The sequence below is a fragment of the Elephas maximus genome, chromosome 8, assembly GCF_024166365.1.
Source record: "Elephas maximus indicus isolate mEleMax1 chromosome 8, mEleMax1 primary haplotype, whole genome shotgun sequence".
NCBI lineage: Eukaryota > Metazoa > Chordata > Mammalia > Proboscidea > Elephantidae > Elephas > Elephas maximus.
In genome coordinates, this window is record NC_064826.1 from 72934179 (window position 1) to 72952624 (window position 18446).

General features: G+C 35.1%; 1 protein-coding gene across 3 annotated transcripts in view; it reads left to right on the plus strand.

Annotated features, from left to right (window-relative positions):
- The window catches only part of TMEM106B (transmembrane protein 106B), a 39735-nt gene extending 27390 nt beyond the window's left edge, over positions 1-12345 (plus strand). Inside the window, exons 8-9 of one of the 3 annotated variants that reach the window (XR_007518406.1) lie at positions 1608-1814; positions 12248-12345. Coding sequence is in view for 1 of the 3 variants with exons in the window: in XM_049893445.1 (XP_049749402.1) it covers positions 1608-1746 (139 nt within the window). In the remaining 2 variants the exon portion in view is untranslated. Of the gene's footprint in view, positions 1-1607; positions 3588-4431; positions 9817-12247 lie in introns of those variants that run through there. The other 2 variants (XR_007518407.1, XM_049893445.1) reach the window with 2 other exon arrangements.
- Positions 12346-18446: the final 6101 nt, after the last annotated feature.

Sequence of the window (18446 nt, forward strand, 5' to 3'; positions counted from 1 at the left end):
CTTAGAACTGGCAGAGTCACAGTCAGTGGAGAGCATTAACCGTTCTTAGAACTGGCAGAGTCACAGTCAGTGGAGAGCATTAACCGTTCTTAGAACCGGCAGAGTCACAGTCAGTGGAGAGCATTAACCGTTCTTAGAACCGGCAGAGTCACAATCAGTGGAGAGCATTAACCGTTCTTAGAACTGGCAGAGTCACAGTCAGTGGAGAGCATTAACCGTTCTTTGAGTTCAGGGTTTGCACCTTCACTGCATGAAGGAATACCAGGGCGTGAGCTGGAGGAGCCTGGATCAACCACGATTTCCCTTCTTCCTCCTAAATGTTTATTTTTAATTTTTTACCATACTTAATATATTTGTAACTTGAGATGAAACATAGTACCATTATTTTGACAATTTTTTTGTAAATACAAATTTTGTTAAAAAATGTTTTAATTTTTTGAGACCAGGATTTAATTTAAGAGCAGAGCAGTGACATTTATTGGGATTTCACAATTATAATTTGATTTTTATAATCCCTTTTAAAAATTATAATTCTCATACTTACCCACTTAAAATTAGACATGATTTGTGAAAGTAAGCAAAACTTTCCCAGAATCTCACACTACCTCTCTTCCTTACAATTTTATTTCATTATTAGCATCAATGATGAACATCTTCTTAATTTAGTTCTTTAAAGTTAATATTACAGCATTATTGTTTTTTACTTTTTAAATTGTAAATCTAAGGTGTTCTAGCTATAAAAAAAAAAAAAAAAGGCTTTGTGGGAATCACCCTGAAAACCTAAGCACAATTTTTCTATAGGAGTAAACATTCTGAATTTTTTTTAAAAAGACAAATTTAGAAAAAAACTTTAGAATGTTATCGGCTTTTTACTTGGGTGTTATGCAGTGGTTAAGTGCTCAGGTGCTAACTGAAAGATTGACAGTTCAAACCCACCAGCCATTCCATAGGAGAAAGATGTGGCAGTCTGCTTCCATAAAGATTACAGCCTAGGAAACCCTATGGGGCAGTTCTACTCTATCCTGTAGGATTGCTATGAATCAGAAGCGACTCGATGGCAATGGGTAAGCCAATCAAACATTAGTGAGTTGTGGATTTGGTACTTTGATGTTTAGCTGACATTTGGTTAACAGATTTCCTATGATAAAAGAACTGTATGATTACTTTTAAGTGTGGGGTACCTTACGTATTTTTAACTGAAGATAAATGTTTTCAAGAAATTACGTTTATTGTGTTTTATTATTTGGATAGGGCTTGCTCAACTAGCATCGTGGTTGTCTGTTGCGGAAATATTCCTTCAACAGCCTCTGTTCACAATATTGTTGTTAGGTGCTGACAAGTCGGTTCTGACTCATAGTGACCCTACAGGACAGAGTAGAACTGCCCTATAGAGTGTCCAAGGAGTGGCAGGTGGATTTGAACTGCCATCCTTTTGGTTAGCAGCCGAGCGCTTAACCATTACACCACCAAGGGTCCATTCACAATATTAAGTTATCATTAATCAAAGAATCTCTCCTGAAGAGAATTTTTATATTTAAAAGTATTTTCACTTTAGAAAATCTTTTTATATAACTATTTTTGTTTGTCCCCATTTATTTTATTTTTAGAGTTACTGTGACAACAACATACTTCGGGCACTCTGAGCAGATATCCCAGGAGAGGTACCAGTATGTAGATTGTGGAAGGAACACAACTTACCAGTTGGGCCAGTCTGAGTATCTGAATGTTCTTCAGCCACAGCAGTAAAAGCTGAAGGAGATACAGCTGGAAAAGAAGAAATGCCTATTGATATTTTTAAAACTTTCAAAGATAAGGTACTTCCTAATAGGAGATCTTTAATTGAACAAATCTAAAGTTTACACTCCTATTTTAAGAGTACAGTTAGAAGTATGTGGACTTGCAGTTACTGCAACTTTCCACTCTGGTGTTAATGATATATTTGTATCAGGATATTTTACTTGGATCTAAATTTACCAATTGGTTTTCTTTGCCTCCCTCCCGCCCCCCCCCCCCCACCCCATAGGGGAAAAGTGGAACTTCCTCTGTAGGACAATAAATTATTTAAAATTCACAGATCCAATCACTACAAAAATACAATTGTGGTGATGAACATAATTTGAAAACTCTATTTCTGAATGTTTTTATAGAGAATTACTGAGAGCCTATTATTCATGGAAGACTTTTAAAGAATAACTTTTTTTCCTATTTTATAAATTCCCATTGTTACATGGTAGTATTTCAACTACCTGGTATTTCAGCTTTTAGCTAAAATACTTTAGCTTTTCGTTTGTCGAAGTTCTGCTCTTTTGCATGTTTTGCCAGTCTTATTTCAAGCTAGTGCTTGCATAATACTTACAAACCAAAATAATCTTTGCAAAACTCTATACCTAAAATTTTTAATACTCCTGAATAATGTTTTTCATGTCTTTCCATGTTATAGTTTTGTGACATTTTTGTGTGATCTTCAAAAGTAGTCATTTAATGTGCAATATTATAAACTGTGCATGGCTTTTATATAGCTTTAATAAATGTCAAAGTCGTACAGATTCAAAACTAAAGTAAGTTGCTCAGAAAAATAAATGAAATCCAGAAACTTGTAAAATGTGGATATGGTTCCAGCTATATACTGCATCTGGCGTATAAAGTAGATTTGAAATCACATATTTTGATGATCCTCGTTATGTTGCTTTTCATACTGAAGAATTGTGAAGACCCTTGCTTTAGGTACCAAAGCCATCAATTTTATCAGTATTTTAGAGGAGAGAACTATTTCTTTTGTAAAATATTCAAGATCATTAAACCACTAAATGACGATGGCAATATTGAAGTCAAACTTTGTGCTTTTAAAAACTTAATCACCTTGCATATCACATGGGTATGATGCTCTAAAAGCTTGCTACTTTTAGTTTTGATTTTATTTAAAATTGTTTTCAAGTGTAAATTACTGAGTTACTGGCTTTGCTGTTTTATTTTTTTAATACATTTTCTATTTGGTCTTTTTGTCTTTTCACTCACCAAGTTCTGAGTACCTTTAAATACGTATTACTGAGCCTAGGGTATGAGGTATAACACCAAAAAGTAAAAGGCTTGAGATTGATTTATTTCTGTTTCTCAGTGACAGAATTCACGTTTGTCCCTGCATTCCTCATCCCCAAGTGCCTAACTTAGGTTTGAAACATAACCTATTTATCAGCCTTCCACTCTGAACTGTAAAATATGAACTACATTTATTGTATTTTTTCTCAAGTAGCACACCCACGTAAACGTGCACACACATATAATGTGCAGAAATGACAAAGTTATATAAAAAAAACTTCTGGTATAGCACCCCCTTGTATATACCACGCATGTCTCACGACATTTCCAGAAGTGAATTTTGGCCGCATTCCCAACCCAAAAACCAGTGCTGTCCAGTCGATTCCGACTCATAGCGACCCTACAGAACAGAGTAGAACTGCCACATTCAGTAGTCCAAAAATGTTACTTTTGATCATATTTGTATAATAAAAGTATAAGCCATGGTCAAGAAGTCATGAATCAAGTTTGATAATAACCTAGTAATCTGAAAATAAAAAACTGAAACTTTGTGTTTGTTTCTGTTAATTTAAGTTGGTAGTTATATCCCTGTCACTTTGAGTTATCAATTAAAACCTTGAACCTTTTGAAGCCTGTCCGTAAATTACATGCTATCAATTGGAAGCTTAAAGCAAAGCCTGCACTGGCATAAATGGCATAAAGTAGCTGTCAGTAGAAATCTTGATTCGGTCTGTATTGGCATAATTATCACAGTCATCTTCTGACTCTGGCTTTTAATTGGAGGCGTAAACAAAGCAGAACTGATAAACAATTGCTCTTGGCTGAACAGTTGAATGTGAAAACCTTATCAGATCATCTTAAGTGAAACCATTAAACTGTGTTGGGTCTGTTTATTTCATAGTCTTATTATGTCTTTTTAACACCAGTGTCTTTCATCAGTGATCATAAGTTATCTTAGTTATATGTTCGCAAGCATATAAAAAGACCCTTGCCACTTGTATACCTCACATTTGAATTTTGTGATCTCTCTGCTAGAACCAGCCAGTTATCGATTATATTGTGCACATTTTATCAGTTTATAAATCCAAATCTTAGAACCCTTTAGGATCACAGCAGGAATTAAACACAAGTCCTACAGTGCTGATTTCAATCTGAAAGTCATTGCAAGGATGGAAGAAATAAACAGCAGAGTGGCAGTGAGAGAGTTACAGGTTGGAGAGCCGTCCATTCACAAATGGAGAAAGGAGAAAAGGGAGCTGGAGAAAATGAATCTGCAAAAATGCTCACATCGTTGGCCCAAAACGAAATGGCCTGAGTTGGAGAATGACTTGAAATTCGAGTAGATTTATTTCTCAAAGAGAACAAAATCAAACAGTCTCTACTGTCACATTGCAGATCAAAGGGAAGCTTCTGGCAGATGAAAGCGGACTCTCAAATTTCAAGGCGGGTTTCACCTGGGAATTCACGGAAAGGAACGGCCTTTCCATGAGAATGAGAACCATTGTAGGCCAGCAACTTCCAGATGACTAGGAGCAAAAATTGGTCAACTTTGAAGGGTTCCGGAAGTCAGATGATGATGGTGATGATAATAAACTAAAATGGCTTAGTTTAAGATGAAAACATTTTCTGCTGGTGACTTTTATTGATTTCAAAGACATGATTATCAAAAATTATGTTTCAACTTAAGATTTATGAAAACAGTAAAATGTAGACAACATTTTTTTGTAGTTTTAGGGCTAAGATCATTTCTTAGTAATTTCCAGCTCTACGTGCATTCGTACTCTTTGGTTTCAACATGGCGTCGTATTTCCATCACAAGTCTGTTCAGTTCACCATTGGTTGCACTTGATTAAGGAAAATACCTACCTTAAATGAAGTTTCTATGGGATCAGTTTTATCCTGGCAATATTAAGTCCATTGGATAGAAAGAAAAATTGAAGTCAGCAGCATGTAAAAAAATATGAGTGTAGCACGCTTGTGAAAGTAACGCGTAGGGGAAGCTGCATGGTTTGCCGAAAACATACATGTGTGTTACTTGCATAAAAATACGATAATTATTTAGAGTTAATGAAGCCCTGCCTTCTGCCTTTAAGCACACTCAGGTCTCCCCTTAGCTTTCATGATCATTTTCTCCAAATTTTCCTGAGTGAGCATTTTAAATGTATGAAATGTGCTAGGTAACTTCTTTCCCTTACTCAGTATTCCTTTCATTCGTTGCTGTCTCATCCAGTCTTATTTAAACCAATATCACCACTGTAAATTCATTATGGATTTTCTAGTCAAACCCAATCTTTATTTTCATTTTTTTCTTACGTTTTGCTGATTACTACTGTGTGTGTGTATGTGAAACCATACACTTTTCTAATGTATTGATTCTACTTGTATTTTTAAAATCATTCTCATTTCAATTTTCTCTCATTACCTATCTTTATTAATGAGCATGATCTAGGTTCCTTTTTGTCTGCCCTTTCTCCTCCTCTGACTTCAACAGTCACCTATATCTAGGTTAGGGCTTCCAAACCTGTTTCTGGATACCTGACTAGTCACCTATCTAGTTTCACATTTAGCTAGTGACGTAGAAATACAGTATTTTGATAACTTTCTATATGTAAAATCAAAAAAGTTAAACTTTATTATATCCTATTAAAAACCCATTTATTATACCTAGTTTCATTGTACAGTTTAAGTCAGAAAACACTAGAATTTAAAAGGAAGAAAGAAAACAATGGTAGGGGAAAAAAATGCGCTATTCTTAGGGGTTAAGTAACTATCTGGATAAGCTGAAACAAAACAGACTGTAAAACACTACAGAAACACATCCAGGTATGAGAGCATTATAGCTGTAAAAAATCTGGGAAGAGTGAATGAGATTAACTTCCCTTAGGTCAGTGTCCAATTCCTGCTTTTAAATGGTAATTGGATAAGTATTGAAACATTTTTTAAATACATTTATAATGGTGTTTTCAGAACTTATCCAGAAGACATGGTAAAAGATGTTACAAATCTATTTCTAATACTTGCAGTAATAACCTTCTCTTGCATTACACCTTAATAGACTGTTCTTTCTAGCCAAATCCAATATTACAGCAAACTCTGCTGATACTACCTTCTGTATATAGAACTTCGCCATTTTCTGAGCTCTTCCACATACTTTCTTACACAATTCCTCACAGGCCTATGAGTCAGACAAAGGAGGGCGAAAGGGTCCTCATCTTTCAGAAGAAGAAGGACGTGGAGAAGTTAAAGGACCTCTTGCGGGTCATAGAGTTAGTAAACAGTGTAATTGGGGTTGGATCTAGTTTTTCTGTCTCCCACATCTGTGGTCTGTCATTTAAAGTATCCATTGGACAGCCCTACCTGCCTCAGGTTAGTATGATTAAAAATTAGAGAAAAAGGTCACGGAATTAATAGTCAACGATCAAAGTAGTACTGATGGACTAAGATTTATATAGTTCTAAACTGGTATTTGAAATTTGTCAAGTGGGGCATAAACACTTATAAAATACATTGGAGCATAATGTATAGCTTAATTTTTCTGTTAAAATTTACTATTCCTTGATTACAGAATAACACAACTGATACATTGTCAGAGAAATTCATAAATAATAGAGGCTGATATATTTGAGTTTTGAAAATAAGAGCACAATGAAAATATTAGATAACCAGATAAATTGTTTAAAATTGCTAAATGACCATCTTTATTCTAGTACATCACATTTAAACGACTAATTTGTGTGCAGTTTTTCTAGGCCTTTTTTGTTTAGGCCAATGAGATGATTATTTTCTATAAAAATTTATAAGAATATATGACTCACTTCAGATCTTCTGAATTATAGCTTGAAAATAGCACAGTAAGTGCTAAAATACATATGAAGTGACTGCCAAAACAGAATAAAAGTAACTTATTAGGAGACTTGAAACTTTAGCCTTAATGAGTCACTCGTGGTACTTAACCTCGGCTTTATTGCAATATAAATTGTACAGTGTCATTGGATGACATCCCCCCAGTTCTTCCAACCCCATTTCTTGTTTGTTTTGTTACAGTTCTTAGATACTTGTTTCTGATACTTTAGTAATAACTTTCTCTTACATTACACCTTAATAGACTTCTTTCTGACTGTGCTGATATTACCTTATGTATATAGATACACTTGGCCATTTTCTGAGCTCTTTCACATATTTTCTTAATTCCCATAGGCCTATGAGTCAGACCAAGGAAGGAGATAGGGTCCTCATCTTTCAGAAGAGGAAGGAAGGACATGGAGTTTCTTATATAATGATTATATCTTGTTTAGGAAAATAGTTTCAGTTGAGTACCCCCAAAGTAAGTTACTGCTCAGGATAGCTAGTATTTATTGGATACTTGCTGTTTGTCAGATACTGCACATCTTTTATATATTATTATTCCTCAAAACAGTTCTCTAAAGTAGTTACTATTATTCTCCCCCATTTTACACCTAAGAGAAATGATTTTTAGAGACGTTAATACGCGTATGCTAGAAAATGACAGATTTGGAATTGAAGCCAGTTCTGTTTTGACTCAAGCATTATTGCTATTACTATTTAACCTGTTTTCTTGCTAGCCTTTAAAAATATTCTATTTGAAAAAAATATATTTGTTGCTGCACTTACACGTAAGATTATTAGGATATTTTATTATTTTGTATATCTTTGGTATAGTGAAAATATTTACTGTTGGCTTAAAAGATACTCATGCATATCTATTGGACAATAATTTTTTTTCTTTTTAAAAATTGTAAAATTTTAAACATATTCTTCTTTGATAAGCAGTATGACTTGAATTTCAAGCTACTATTTTTTTTTTTTTTTAGGGTGTAAGAAAATGGTTAGTTACCATAATGTCACCAGGTAATGGTTTTTAGCTTACACATCTGGAGGCAGCAACTACTTGACTCAAACACACCTAAGAGTGAATTTTTATTTCTCTTTTTTGTAAAATCAGATTTTAAATGAGATGTTTATCTTAAACTATTTTAAGGAAAAAATATTACATGTTTGAGAGGGTGGGGTAAAACAATTTAAGCTTTATTTTAAAAATGTGGTTTTTACTTTTACATTAAAGTAAAATAACATAGTTTTACAAAAATAATAGTTGCCTTCTACATTTGTTTGCAAACTGCACTGTCCCCGTGAGGCGTTTTCACGTTACAACAACATGAAAAAAAAAAAATTGGTGTAGCAGCCCTTATGAAAATACCTTGTGGAAGGAGGGAATGGTGGGCAAACAAACTAGAAAGCATGCATTATTCGCATAAAAATACGGCATATGTGCTTGGATCAAAACCTTCTATATCCCAGATCTACTTACTTCAAAGTAAATACTTGTCAACTAAAATTCCTGATTAGGAAGAAGAATTGTGTGTTTTTGTACATAGTCAGAATGTAAATTTCAGAGTAGATTTTTGAAATTATCTTTAATTTGGATAAAAGCAAGTAATACATTTGTAGTTATTATGGAGATAAAAATGATAACTTCCACTTCTTAAATGGCAGATGTGATTATGTATGTAGTTCTTTATATGTGGCTTTAAATTAAAGAATATAGTATGGTCTGTGTTTGACCCGGAAACCCTGGTGGCATAGTGATTAAGTGCTATAGTTGCTAACCAAGAGGTCGGCAGTTCAAATCCACCAGGCACTCCTTGGAAACTCTACGGGGCAGTTCTACTCTGTCACACAGGGTCGCTGTGAGTTGGAATCGACTTGATGGCAGTGGGTTTGGTTTTGGTTTGCTGTTGGACCCTAAAAATCTCCCATAATAAAAATATGTGGCAAATTTTTCATAGCTAAATCTAACTTTTCTAGAAGGAACTCATTGCCTTCTGTTTAATTACATTAATTGAAATGTGTTTAAGAGAAGTGTTTCCAGCATATTTTGTATACCAAAAAAAAAGAAGGATTAGTGTTGGGCCAATGGCCAAGAGGTAATATTACTACCCATGGTAGACTATTACAGTTCAAATTATCCCACGTCCCCCAGAGTTTTAGAAACTAGAAGTGTGGGAGGCACTGTATCAGCTATAATTGCATGATTCTAAGTGCTGTACGTGCTGTTCATCCTTGCATTATTGTGTAAATGGAACAGTGCCAAGCAGCAAAAGATGTTATTTTTTTTTTCTAGATGCAGAATTTCAATTTCATTGTATGATAGCTTGTTTTGAGCATAAAATGTCAGCAAGTCATGCCTTGTGTGCTTTGTCTTGTATTTCCTTTTACAACTAAAGATTTTAGAAAATTATTTGGCATGCTTGCTGACTGACCTGCTTGGTCAGATACTTGAATTACTAGTTACATTTGTATTACTAGTTAGATTCTAGCCCTTGATTTTAACTGTGGGATGACGAATAATAATAGAGAATGTGAGAATATGTTTGGGTGCTGTCTTAGTTATCCCGTACTGCTGAAAGACAAATACCACAAGTAGATGGTTTTAACAAACAAATTCATTTTCTCAGAGTTTATGAGGCTAGAAGTCCAAATTCAGGGCAGCAACTCTAGGGGAGGGCCTTCTCTCTCTGTCAGCTCTAGAAGAAGGTCCTCGTCTCTTTGTAGCTTCTGGTCCTGGAAGATGTTCCTGTGGCTTGGCGCACCTCTCATCCATCTCACCTCTGCTGGCTTGTTTAATCTCTTTTCTGTCTCAAAAGAGATTGACCCAAGACAAACCCTGCACTAATGCCGCCTCATTCATATAACAGGCAACCTATTCCCAAAGGGGATTATAACCACAGGCATAGAAGTTAAGATTTACAGCACCTATTTTTTGGGGGGGTGGGGGGGGGGACGTAATTCCATCCATAGCAAGTACTTTTGTTTATATTATGTAGTGGTGTCCATCATAAAGCACTTACTAAATTTCCAAGTTTAGGTGTTCTGTAATTATAACTTGTTGCTGTTCATGTAACAAAACGTGCTTATGACAGTAAATGAATAGAAATGCTGTTTTTTTAAATTCAGCTCTGTTCTTGTGTATGACAAAACTGTAAAAATTTTAGCATGAAAAATAAAATTCATTTCAGTCAAATATTTTGGTTATGCTTCTGAAGTTCTGTTGCTGTAAACAAATCCACGTATGAATGTTACCTTAAAAACTGTTAAATCCTTACAATACTAACCCTCCAAATAATCCACTTTAAGACCCTCTCTGATATCTCTCTTTCATCCACTTGCAGTCATTGGTTGCCAAATGCTGTAATATCTCTGGAATCTGCCTCATACTTGAAATCTGTTATTACTCCAATTTTTTTTTTTACTGAAAAAAGCCAAAATCCTTACTGTGGTATTGAGAACCTTTCATTATCTGACCATAACCTAAATTTCACAATCTTACTTCCTCTTATTGCCTGTCACCTGTGTCCCAGCCAAACTGAGCTCTTTGTCATTCCTTAGAAACATTTCTTTCTTTATGCCTTTGCTCATTCTGTATTTCTTTTTTGCTCCCAATCCTGTCTGGGTTTTTGTTTGTTTGTTTGTTTTCTGTTTTGTCATTATAAAAATGTAGATAACATTTACCAATTCAACATTTTTCACATGTACAATTCACTAACACCAATTACCTCAGTCATGTTATGCAGCCATTACCAATACCTGTTTTTAAATGCCCAGCACAAGTGTCCTTTCATTCTTGAAGGCTTTTGTCAGATTCAACTTTCTCTCCAGACCTACTCAACGCTTAGCAACTTTTTTTCTGAGTATGTACTTTTAAAGGAATTGCCCAATCACAAAGACGTTTTTGAACTCTCATTTTAAACTTTTATTTTAATCAACACTTAAACATGTTTTGCCATTGTAGTGTTTGAATTATGGTTTTTTAAATCTTGTACCAAGTAGCATGAAGTTCTCGAAATGTGCCCAAAACTTTCTTGATAGAATAATAGAGAAAAACAGGACTTATTTTTAAAATAACGGTGATAGAGAAAACATTTTAATATATATTTCAAATATTTAGTCTTCGAAAGGAACTTAAAAAAATATGTCTGAGACTGTACAATGGATGTCATCTTGAAGTAGTTTTATATAGAAAATTCTGTCATTTGGTTTCATGAATCCCAGATTTTAAATACACTGATTAAAAAAAAAAAAAAAAACTGCCGTTGAGTCAATTCTGACTCATAGTGTCACTATAGGCAGTGTACAACTGTTCCATAGGGTTTCCAGGGAGCAGCTGGTGGATTCAAACTGCTGACCTTTTGGTTAGCAGCCTGAACTCTTAGCCACTGTAGCACCAGTGATATTTTTAAAACATTGCCAAGAAAAGACTGGAACTGAAAGAATTCTAGTCCCAAGTCTGCTTCAGATATTTTATTCTTTAAGAGGATGCGCCTGTCATCCCACAAACAAAAACCACCTTTACTGCCTTGTTAATAATTTGTCAACAGTTCTTTCTACCATTTAGAATAAATTTAAATGGAGACATCAGTGGTATCTGTAACAACCTATGTGAAGTTTAGAATAAGGTTAAAATCAGCTTTTTCAAAAGGGATGTTTATTCAAACGTGAACTTCATGTATCTGAAATTGTATACTTTGAGTAAAAAGGTCTCACCCCAAAAGTTATTCATATATAAACTATAATTTTTAAAAATTACTCCCTGACCTACTTATATATTTGTGTCTATTTTGAATAGCTTTTCTGCATTTTTTTTGAGATACTATAAAATTTCCTAAAATTACATTATTTGAATATTTGTTGCTTATGCTGATTTTAAAAGCAAACTTTCTTCAACTAATGTCTTCTTTTCCTTCATAAAATGATCAAATAATAGCTAAGATGTTTAGAGCTTTTTCTCTGTCAGGCACTGTAATAAGCATTCTTTATGCATTATTTTATGTAATATTTGCAGCTTTATGAGGTAGGCACTATTACTGTTATTTTCCAGGAAAACTGAGACTTAGACATTTAAGTAACATTCCTAAAGTTACACAACCTTATGTATTACAGAACAAAATGTTGCCTGGTCCTGTGCCATTTTCATGATCCTTGGTATGTTCAAGTCCATTGTTGTAGCTGTGCATCAGTCCATTTCACTGAGGGTTTTCCTTCTTTTTGCTGACCCTCTACCAGACATGATGTCCTTTTCTAGTGATTGGTTTTTCCAGATGATACGTTCAGAGTGAATCAAAGTCTTGCCATCCTCACTTCTAAGGAGTGTTCTAATTGTATTTCTTCTAACACTGATTTGTTCTTTTTGCAGTCATGAGAATATTCAATTCTAAAGTCATACATCTAGTAAATGGTGGAACTAGGATTGGAACATTGTCCTGAATCTAGAAAACTGCATTATTAACACTTTACTGCTTTCTTATCTCCACGGATTGATGTACAGCTTCCAGATATCTACTCCAGATAATACTAGGTAATAATGCTGATGTGAGAGCTTAATATTTGCAGCATTTCACTTATTTGCCATTAATTATATAGAATCTCAGTCATTTCAATTTTTTGCTACTTTCAATGTAATATCTAGTAGTATCTTAATAACACGTGAATTTTTCATTGGTATTCTGATATAGGAATGACAACAGGATATAAGCAGTTTTTTTTTTCTTTAAATGTGTATGTCCATTAAGGCAGTGCTTTGCAAAGTGACAATGTTTGCATTGAAGAGGCTGATTTAAGAAAAAAAAAAAAACTAATTTTCACTTTGGAAATCAACTTGGAATTTAAATTTGACTTGACCTTTCAATAAAAAATAACAATGTCAGAAAAGTGATACATTGCTTTTCTTGCAGGCTGTTAGGGTTTTTAGGTCCTGCTTTTAGCATTTTTAGATTGATTAAAGGTGAGGGTATTGTATAAATATTATCACAATCTCCCTTTTATGCAGAGTATTTTTATCATGTTTTTCAAAGACTGTTTAAAGACCCATTTTATGATACTTTGAGTTGCAAGAACTCAAAATAGCACTGTGGCGGTGGATCCCCAAAGTTTTCAATCCAGTAAGCTTTAAGTGTAACTACATACACGGCATTGTGTTTGGTACTATAAGGGTACAAAGATAAAGGTAAAACAGCCCCAACCTCAAAAAGAGACAGTTTAGAGAATATGAATAAAGTGGTTCACCCACTGCTATCTCTTGGACTTTGTACTCTCCCCTAGTCTTCAGAACTCATTTCAATACTAAGATGGACACTGGAGCTGGAATACAGCTATAGAATTTTAGCGGGATGGGAGAATGGGATACCGGGCAAGGAAGATCATGGGAAGTCTGAGAAGAACTTTCTGATCATTGTACTGCAAATGGATTACAGGTGTGCCCGCCCTCTGCTGGCCAGGTGGATCCTGGGTTGGCTGGTCATCTCAGGCTATGTGCATCCTTGGTTTGTCCTACTGGGCTGAACAAATGCTATTTTCTCTGAGTGTCACGGAGAGACAATTTAGGCAAGCCCTATACTTAAGGAGATGATGAACAAAATAATTTCTGTTTGTTAATCCTATTCTGAAAGGAAGTATAGGACATCATTCCCAAACTTTCATTAGAATAGATTGTACCCTTGTTAATTATTTTCCCTTAAATTAACTGAATTTTAAAATACATGTGTGTTGTTGTTGGATGCAGTTGAGTCGATTCCGACTCAGAGCAACCTCGTGACAGAGTAGAACTGCTTCACAGGGTGCTCTTGGTTGTAATCATAATGAAAGCAAATCACCAGGTCTTTCACCTGCAGAGCTGCCAGGTGGGTTCAAACCACCAACCTTTAGGTTAGCAGCTGAGTGCTTAACCATTGTGCCACCAGGTGTGTGTGTGTGTGTGTGTGTGTGTGTGTGTATAAAAATATGATAACTGACTTCTGAGGATGACCATACATATTACATACCAATTCTGGATATGTATACATACTGATTTACAAGGAGGTCAAAATGGCATTATATAGGGTGAGTGAGCACTTCAAACATTCTTTTTAAGGCAACATGACTTTAAGTGCTGGTGGCTTTTTTCAAGTCCTCATTCACTTTTCAGTTGTAGAAATACAGTATTCAAGGACACTTGCTCTTAACAGTGAGTATTTTTATTTAGTTATCTAGAGCCGTAGACAAAAAATACTGCCAGCAAGCTGCCGCTTTGAATTGTCTTGCAAACTGCCTATTTAAAGTTTCAGACAGTTTGCTGTAATAGGATTCCAGTTGAGCTGCAGAGACGTTTAGCCAGGCCAGCTGGCTGTATCCAGAGTTAATTGGAACTCCAACTAGGGCAAATAACAGATGTTTTCATCAGTATTTATTTTTCAAAGCTAAGTTACTTTGTGGCTGAAAAGTTGAAACATTAAGGCAGCCTAACAACCATGTCTATTTATTCTCTTTATGAGCGTTATTTTCTATTCCATATCATAGGTAATGCAATCATCCGATTTTTTTTTTTTAGCCCTAGGTTTTATGGTCTTAAAAAAAAAAAAAAAAGATGAAGCTAATGTAAGCCTACCTTTTGTAATTCAAATCCATTAGTTTCAGATATCAATTGCAATCAAGTGTTTGAGTGGGAATTTACACTTGAACTCACAAGTAAAGAAATGCCAATAAAATGTAATATTTTCCTTCCAGACTATAAAATATTTTTTTAAATGTATACTAACCACTAGTGGCAAAATTGTGTTGCAATGATAATACATTCTCATTTGCTAAGTGACTAGCTTTATTGGAGAACAATTTGTCATTTATCTCCCAATTTAAAATATGTGTTTGCCTGGATAGAACAATCTAGTTTTAGTATTTTTTTCTTCTTGAAATACTTGTATGAATAAATATGTAAGTATGGATTTCAAATTTTAACGTATCAGATTAAACATGCACTGCAGTATGTTTTTCCTCACTCAAATTGATTTTTTTTTTTTAAGAAAAATTTATAACTCAAAAACCGAGAAGAGGAGCTCACATTTGACTACAAACTGAGGAAATATCCATGAAATAGGAAAAAAAAACCGTAAAAAACAGGATCATATTAAAGATAGAAAGTAGTCCTTGGGATAATACCATCCTAAAAGGTAGAAGCAAGAGGCTGCATGCCTGCAGGGGTAGAAACAGGGAACTAGAGAGGGCCCAAGGGACACTGAACAGTGTGATCACCTCCGGATAAAACAATGAGAGCTGCCCTTAACCAAACCAAATGACTTCAAAATACAGAAAGCAAGAATTGACGTTAGTGGAGGATGTAACGTTTCTTTCTCTGAAACTAAAAGTTAAGGATATAGAAGATTTGATTAACTTAATCATTTTGATCTAGCAGGTATGTAAGAGCTCAGGCTGCTAACCAAAAGGTCGGCAGTTCGAATCCACCAGCTGCTCCTTGGAAACCCTATGGGGCAGCTCTACCCTGTCCTATAGGGTGTCTATGAGTTGGAATTGACAGCAGTGGGTTTGGTTTGGTTTGGTACCTTAAAGTAGAGAACACAGTAGTGCACAGAAAAAAATGAGTCAAAGTGGACTGAGCAGCCACACCAAATTTCGGAAAGGATATATACCCATTTAGTAACTCATGGATTGAATTGTGTCCCCCAAAAATGTGTGTATCAATTTGGCTGGGCCATGATTCCTGGTATTGTGTGATTGTCCACCGTTTTGTCATCTGATGTGATTTTCCTGTGTTGTAAATCCTGCCACTATGATGTTAATGAGGGAGGATGGGTGGCAGTTGTGTTGATGAGGCAGGACTCAATCTACAGGATTGGATTGTGTCTTGAGCCAGTTTCTTTTGAGATATAAATGAGAGAAGCGATCAGGGAGACGGGGACCTCATACCACCAAGAAAGCAGTGCCACGAGCAAAGTGAATCCTTTGGAACCTGAGTTCCTAAATGAAGAAGCTCCTAGGCCAGGGGAAGATTCATGAGAATGACCTCCCTCCAGAGCCCAGAGCCAACAGAGAGAGAGCCTTCGCCTGGAGCTGACGCCCTGAATCTGGACTTCTAGCCTACTGTATTGGGAGGAAGTAAATTTCTCTTTGTTAAAGCCATCCCCTTTTGGTATTTCTGTTATAGCAACACTAGATGACTAAGACAGTAACAGTGTAAATCTCAAGTAGGATGATGTGTGGTTTTAATTTTTTTCCCATTATTTATAGTTTCAATTTTTTTCTACAATTTAGCTGGTGTCAATTGCATAATTAAAACAAGAAGTATACTCAGTACAAATCAGAATTGTTCCACAGAAAGATATTTGAGGTCGCTAAGGAAGAAATATAACAAAAAGAAGTTATTTCAACCATATGGATCTTTTAGTACCAGTGCGAGCAACACAATTACTAAAAATTAATTGCTTATGATTACTTTGATAACTGATGCAAATTTACTATATGGGCAATCTGTTTTTTTAAATGATATGTAAGAAATCATTTAGATTTAGGTACTACACATGTTTTTAAAATTTTATTCAATGCAATGTAGTACATAAAACATTGCTATTACAAAATCTATTTCTTAGATGAAGACAGATTTTAATGTTCTGTTCAACATATTAATACATGATTTTCACAAAACAAGAATCTTATATATATTAGCTAGACAAACAAGGGTTATGGAAATCAAATTGATATTGCTTAGTCAATGTTTACATGAAGTGTTCTTGTTGGTGCTAATCTGTCATTTATGAGTTATTTACAAACAATGTAATGTGGGTGAATTGTGCGGACACTGTAGAGGTGATTATAGTGTTTGGATTTATGTAAGCTCAAGGAACAAAGCAGCTGAAGGGCTAATAAATCAGCTGCCCTTTATGTGAATGGCTTCTCTATGCATTAGTCATGTATCTGTTGGGACACCTTATGATTCTAATGGCATAGTTCCTCACAAAGGTAATGTAACGCCTTCATTTTGGTAGAGATTTCTAATTGTCTTACAATACCGATTCTCCTTTCTTAGATCCTTGGTTTTTAGGTGGGCACATTGCCAGTCAGTCAAAGACCATACCAGCCTTTCTCGCGGCTTGTTGTTGTTGGTTGCCATTGAGTCGATTCTGACTAATGCCAACCCCATGTTTGCAGAGGAGAACTGCACTCCACAGGGTTTTCAAGGCTGTGACAGGCCTTACTTCTGAGGATCCTCTGGGTGGGCTTGAACCACCAACATTGCAAGGTTAGTAGTCCAGTGACTAACCATTTGTACCACCCAGAGAATGGCATATGACTAAATCTAGCTAATAATATGTATGTGGAAGTATTATATGGGACTCATGGTAGTCTTTAAAGAGTAAGGGCATGTTCTTCTTCCATTGCTCTTTTCTGTTGCCTGGTACCCCAACTTAATAGCAGGACCTGTAGCAGCCCTTTGAGACTATGAGATAACCATGAATTTGAAAATCACATTTGTGTCAGTAGAACTGTGCTCTACAGGGTTTTCAATGGCTGATTTTTCAGAAGTAAATTGCCAGGCCTTTCTTCGAAGGTGCTTCTAGGTGAACACGAACTACTAACCTTTTCAGTTAGCAGCTGAAACCATTAACCATTTGCACCACCCAGGGACTTCAGAAGTAACAGTAGTAGACATCTTTTGTTTAATGCTTTCTAGTGCAAGTTAAGTGCTCTCTCTATGTTGTATTTGTTAATCCTCACTCTAGTACTAAATGTCAGGGGTTATCACCATTTACTAATGAAGAAACCAAAGATCAGAGAGACAAATAACTTTCCTAAGGTCACACAACTAGTAAGTGGATGTACTAGGATTTCAGCATATCGGTATGAATCTAAAGCGTCATGATAGAACAAGCTGCTTGTTTTAAACTTTTCATTTTCTTTATATATATATATATATATATATATATATATATATATATATATATATATAAAATCAGTTTTATTCCCTCAAAAATAAACAGAAGCACCCTGAGACCAGAAGAACAAGATAGTACCTGGCAACCACTACCAAGCATTCTGACCAGGGACAGAATAGATGGTCCCGGATAGAATGGGAGAAAATTGTAGAATGAAACTCAAATTCTTTAAAAAAAAGCCAGACTTATTGAATCAGAAAACCTAGATTAATGGAAACAGAACAACCAGAATGGAAATGAGAATGTTGACACAATGTAGAAAATATAATCAATGTCACTGAACAGTATATATAGAAATTGTTAAATGGGAACATAATTTGCTGTGTAAACGTTCACCAAAAACACAAGTATTTAAAAAAAAAAATACACTGGAGCTAGAGCTACCAGCCTCTACAACATCCTTACCTTCTAACCATACACCCTCTCTACACTAACACACACACACGCAAACACACTTCAAAGTCTTTGAAATCGTACATAGTACGTTTGCCAAACCTTAGGCATTAATGTAGCACCTTTGTGATAGCCATCATTTCTACTTATCTAGCACTCCAGATCCATCTCCTCAACTATAATTTCTATAATATAACAATTTGATGGAAAAAATATTTTAAAAATACAATGAAATACATAATT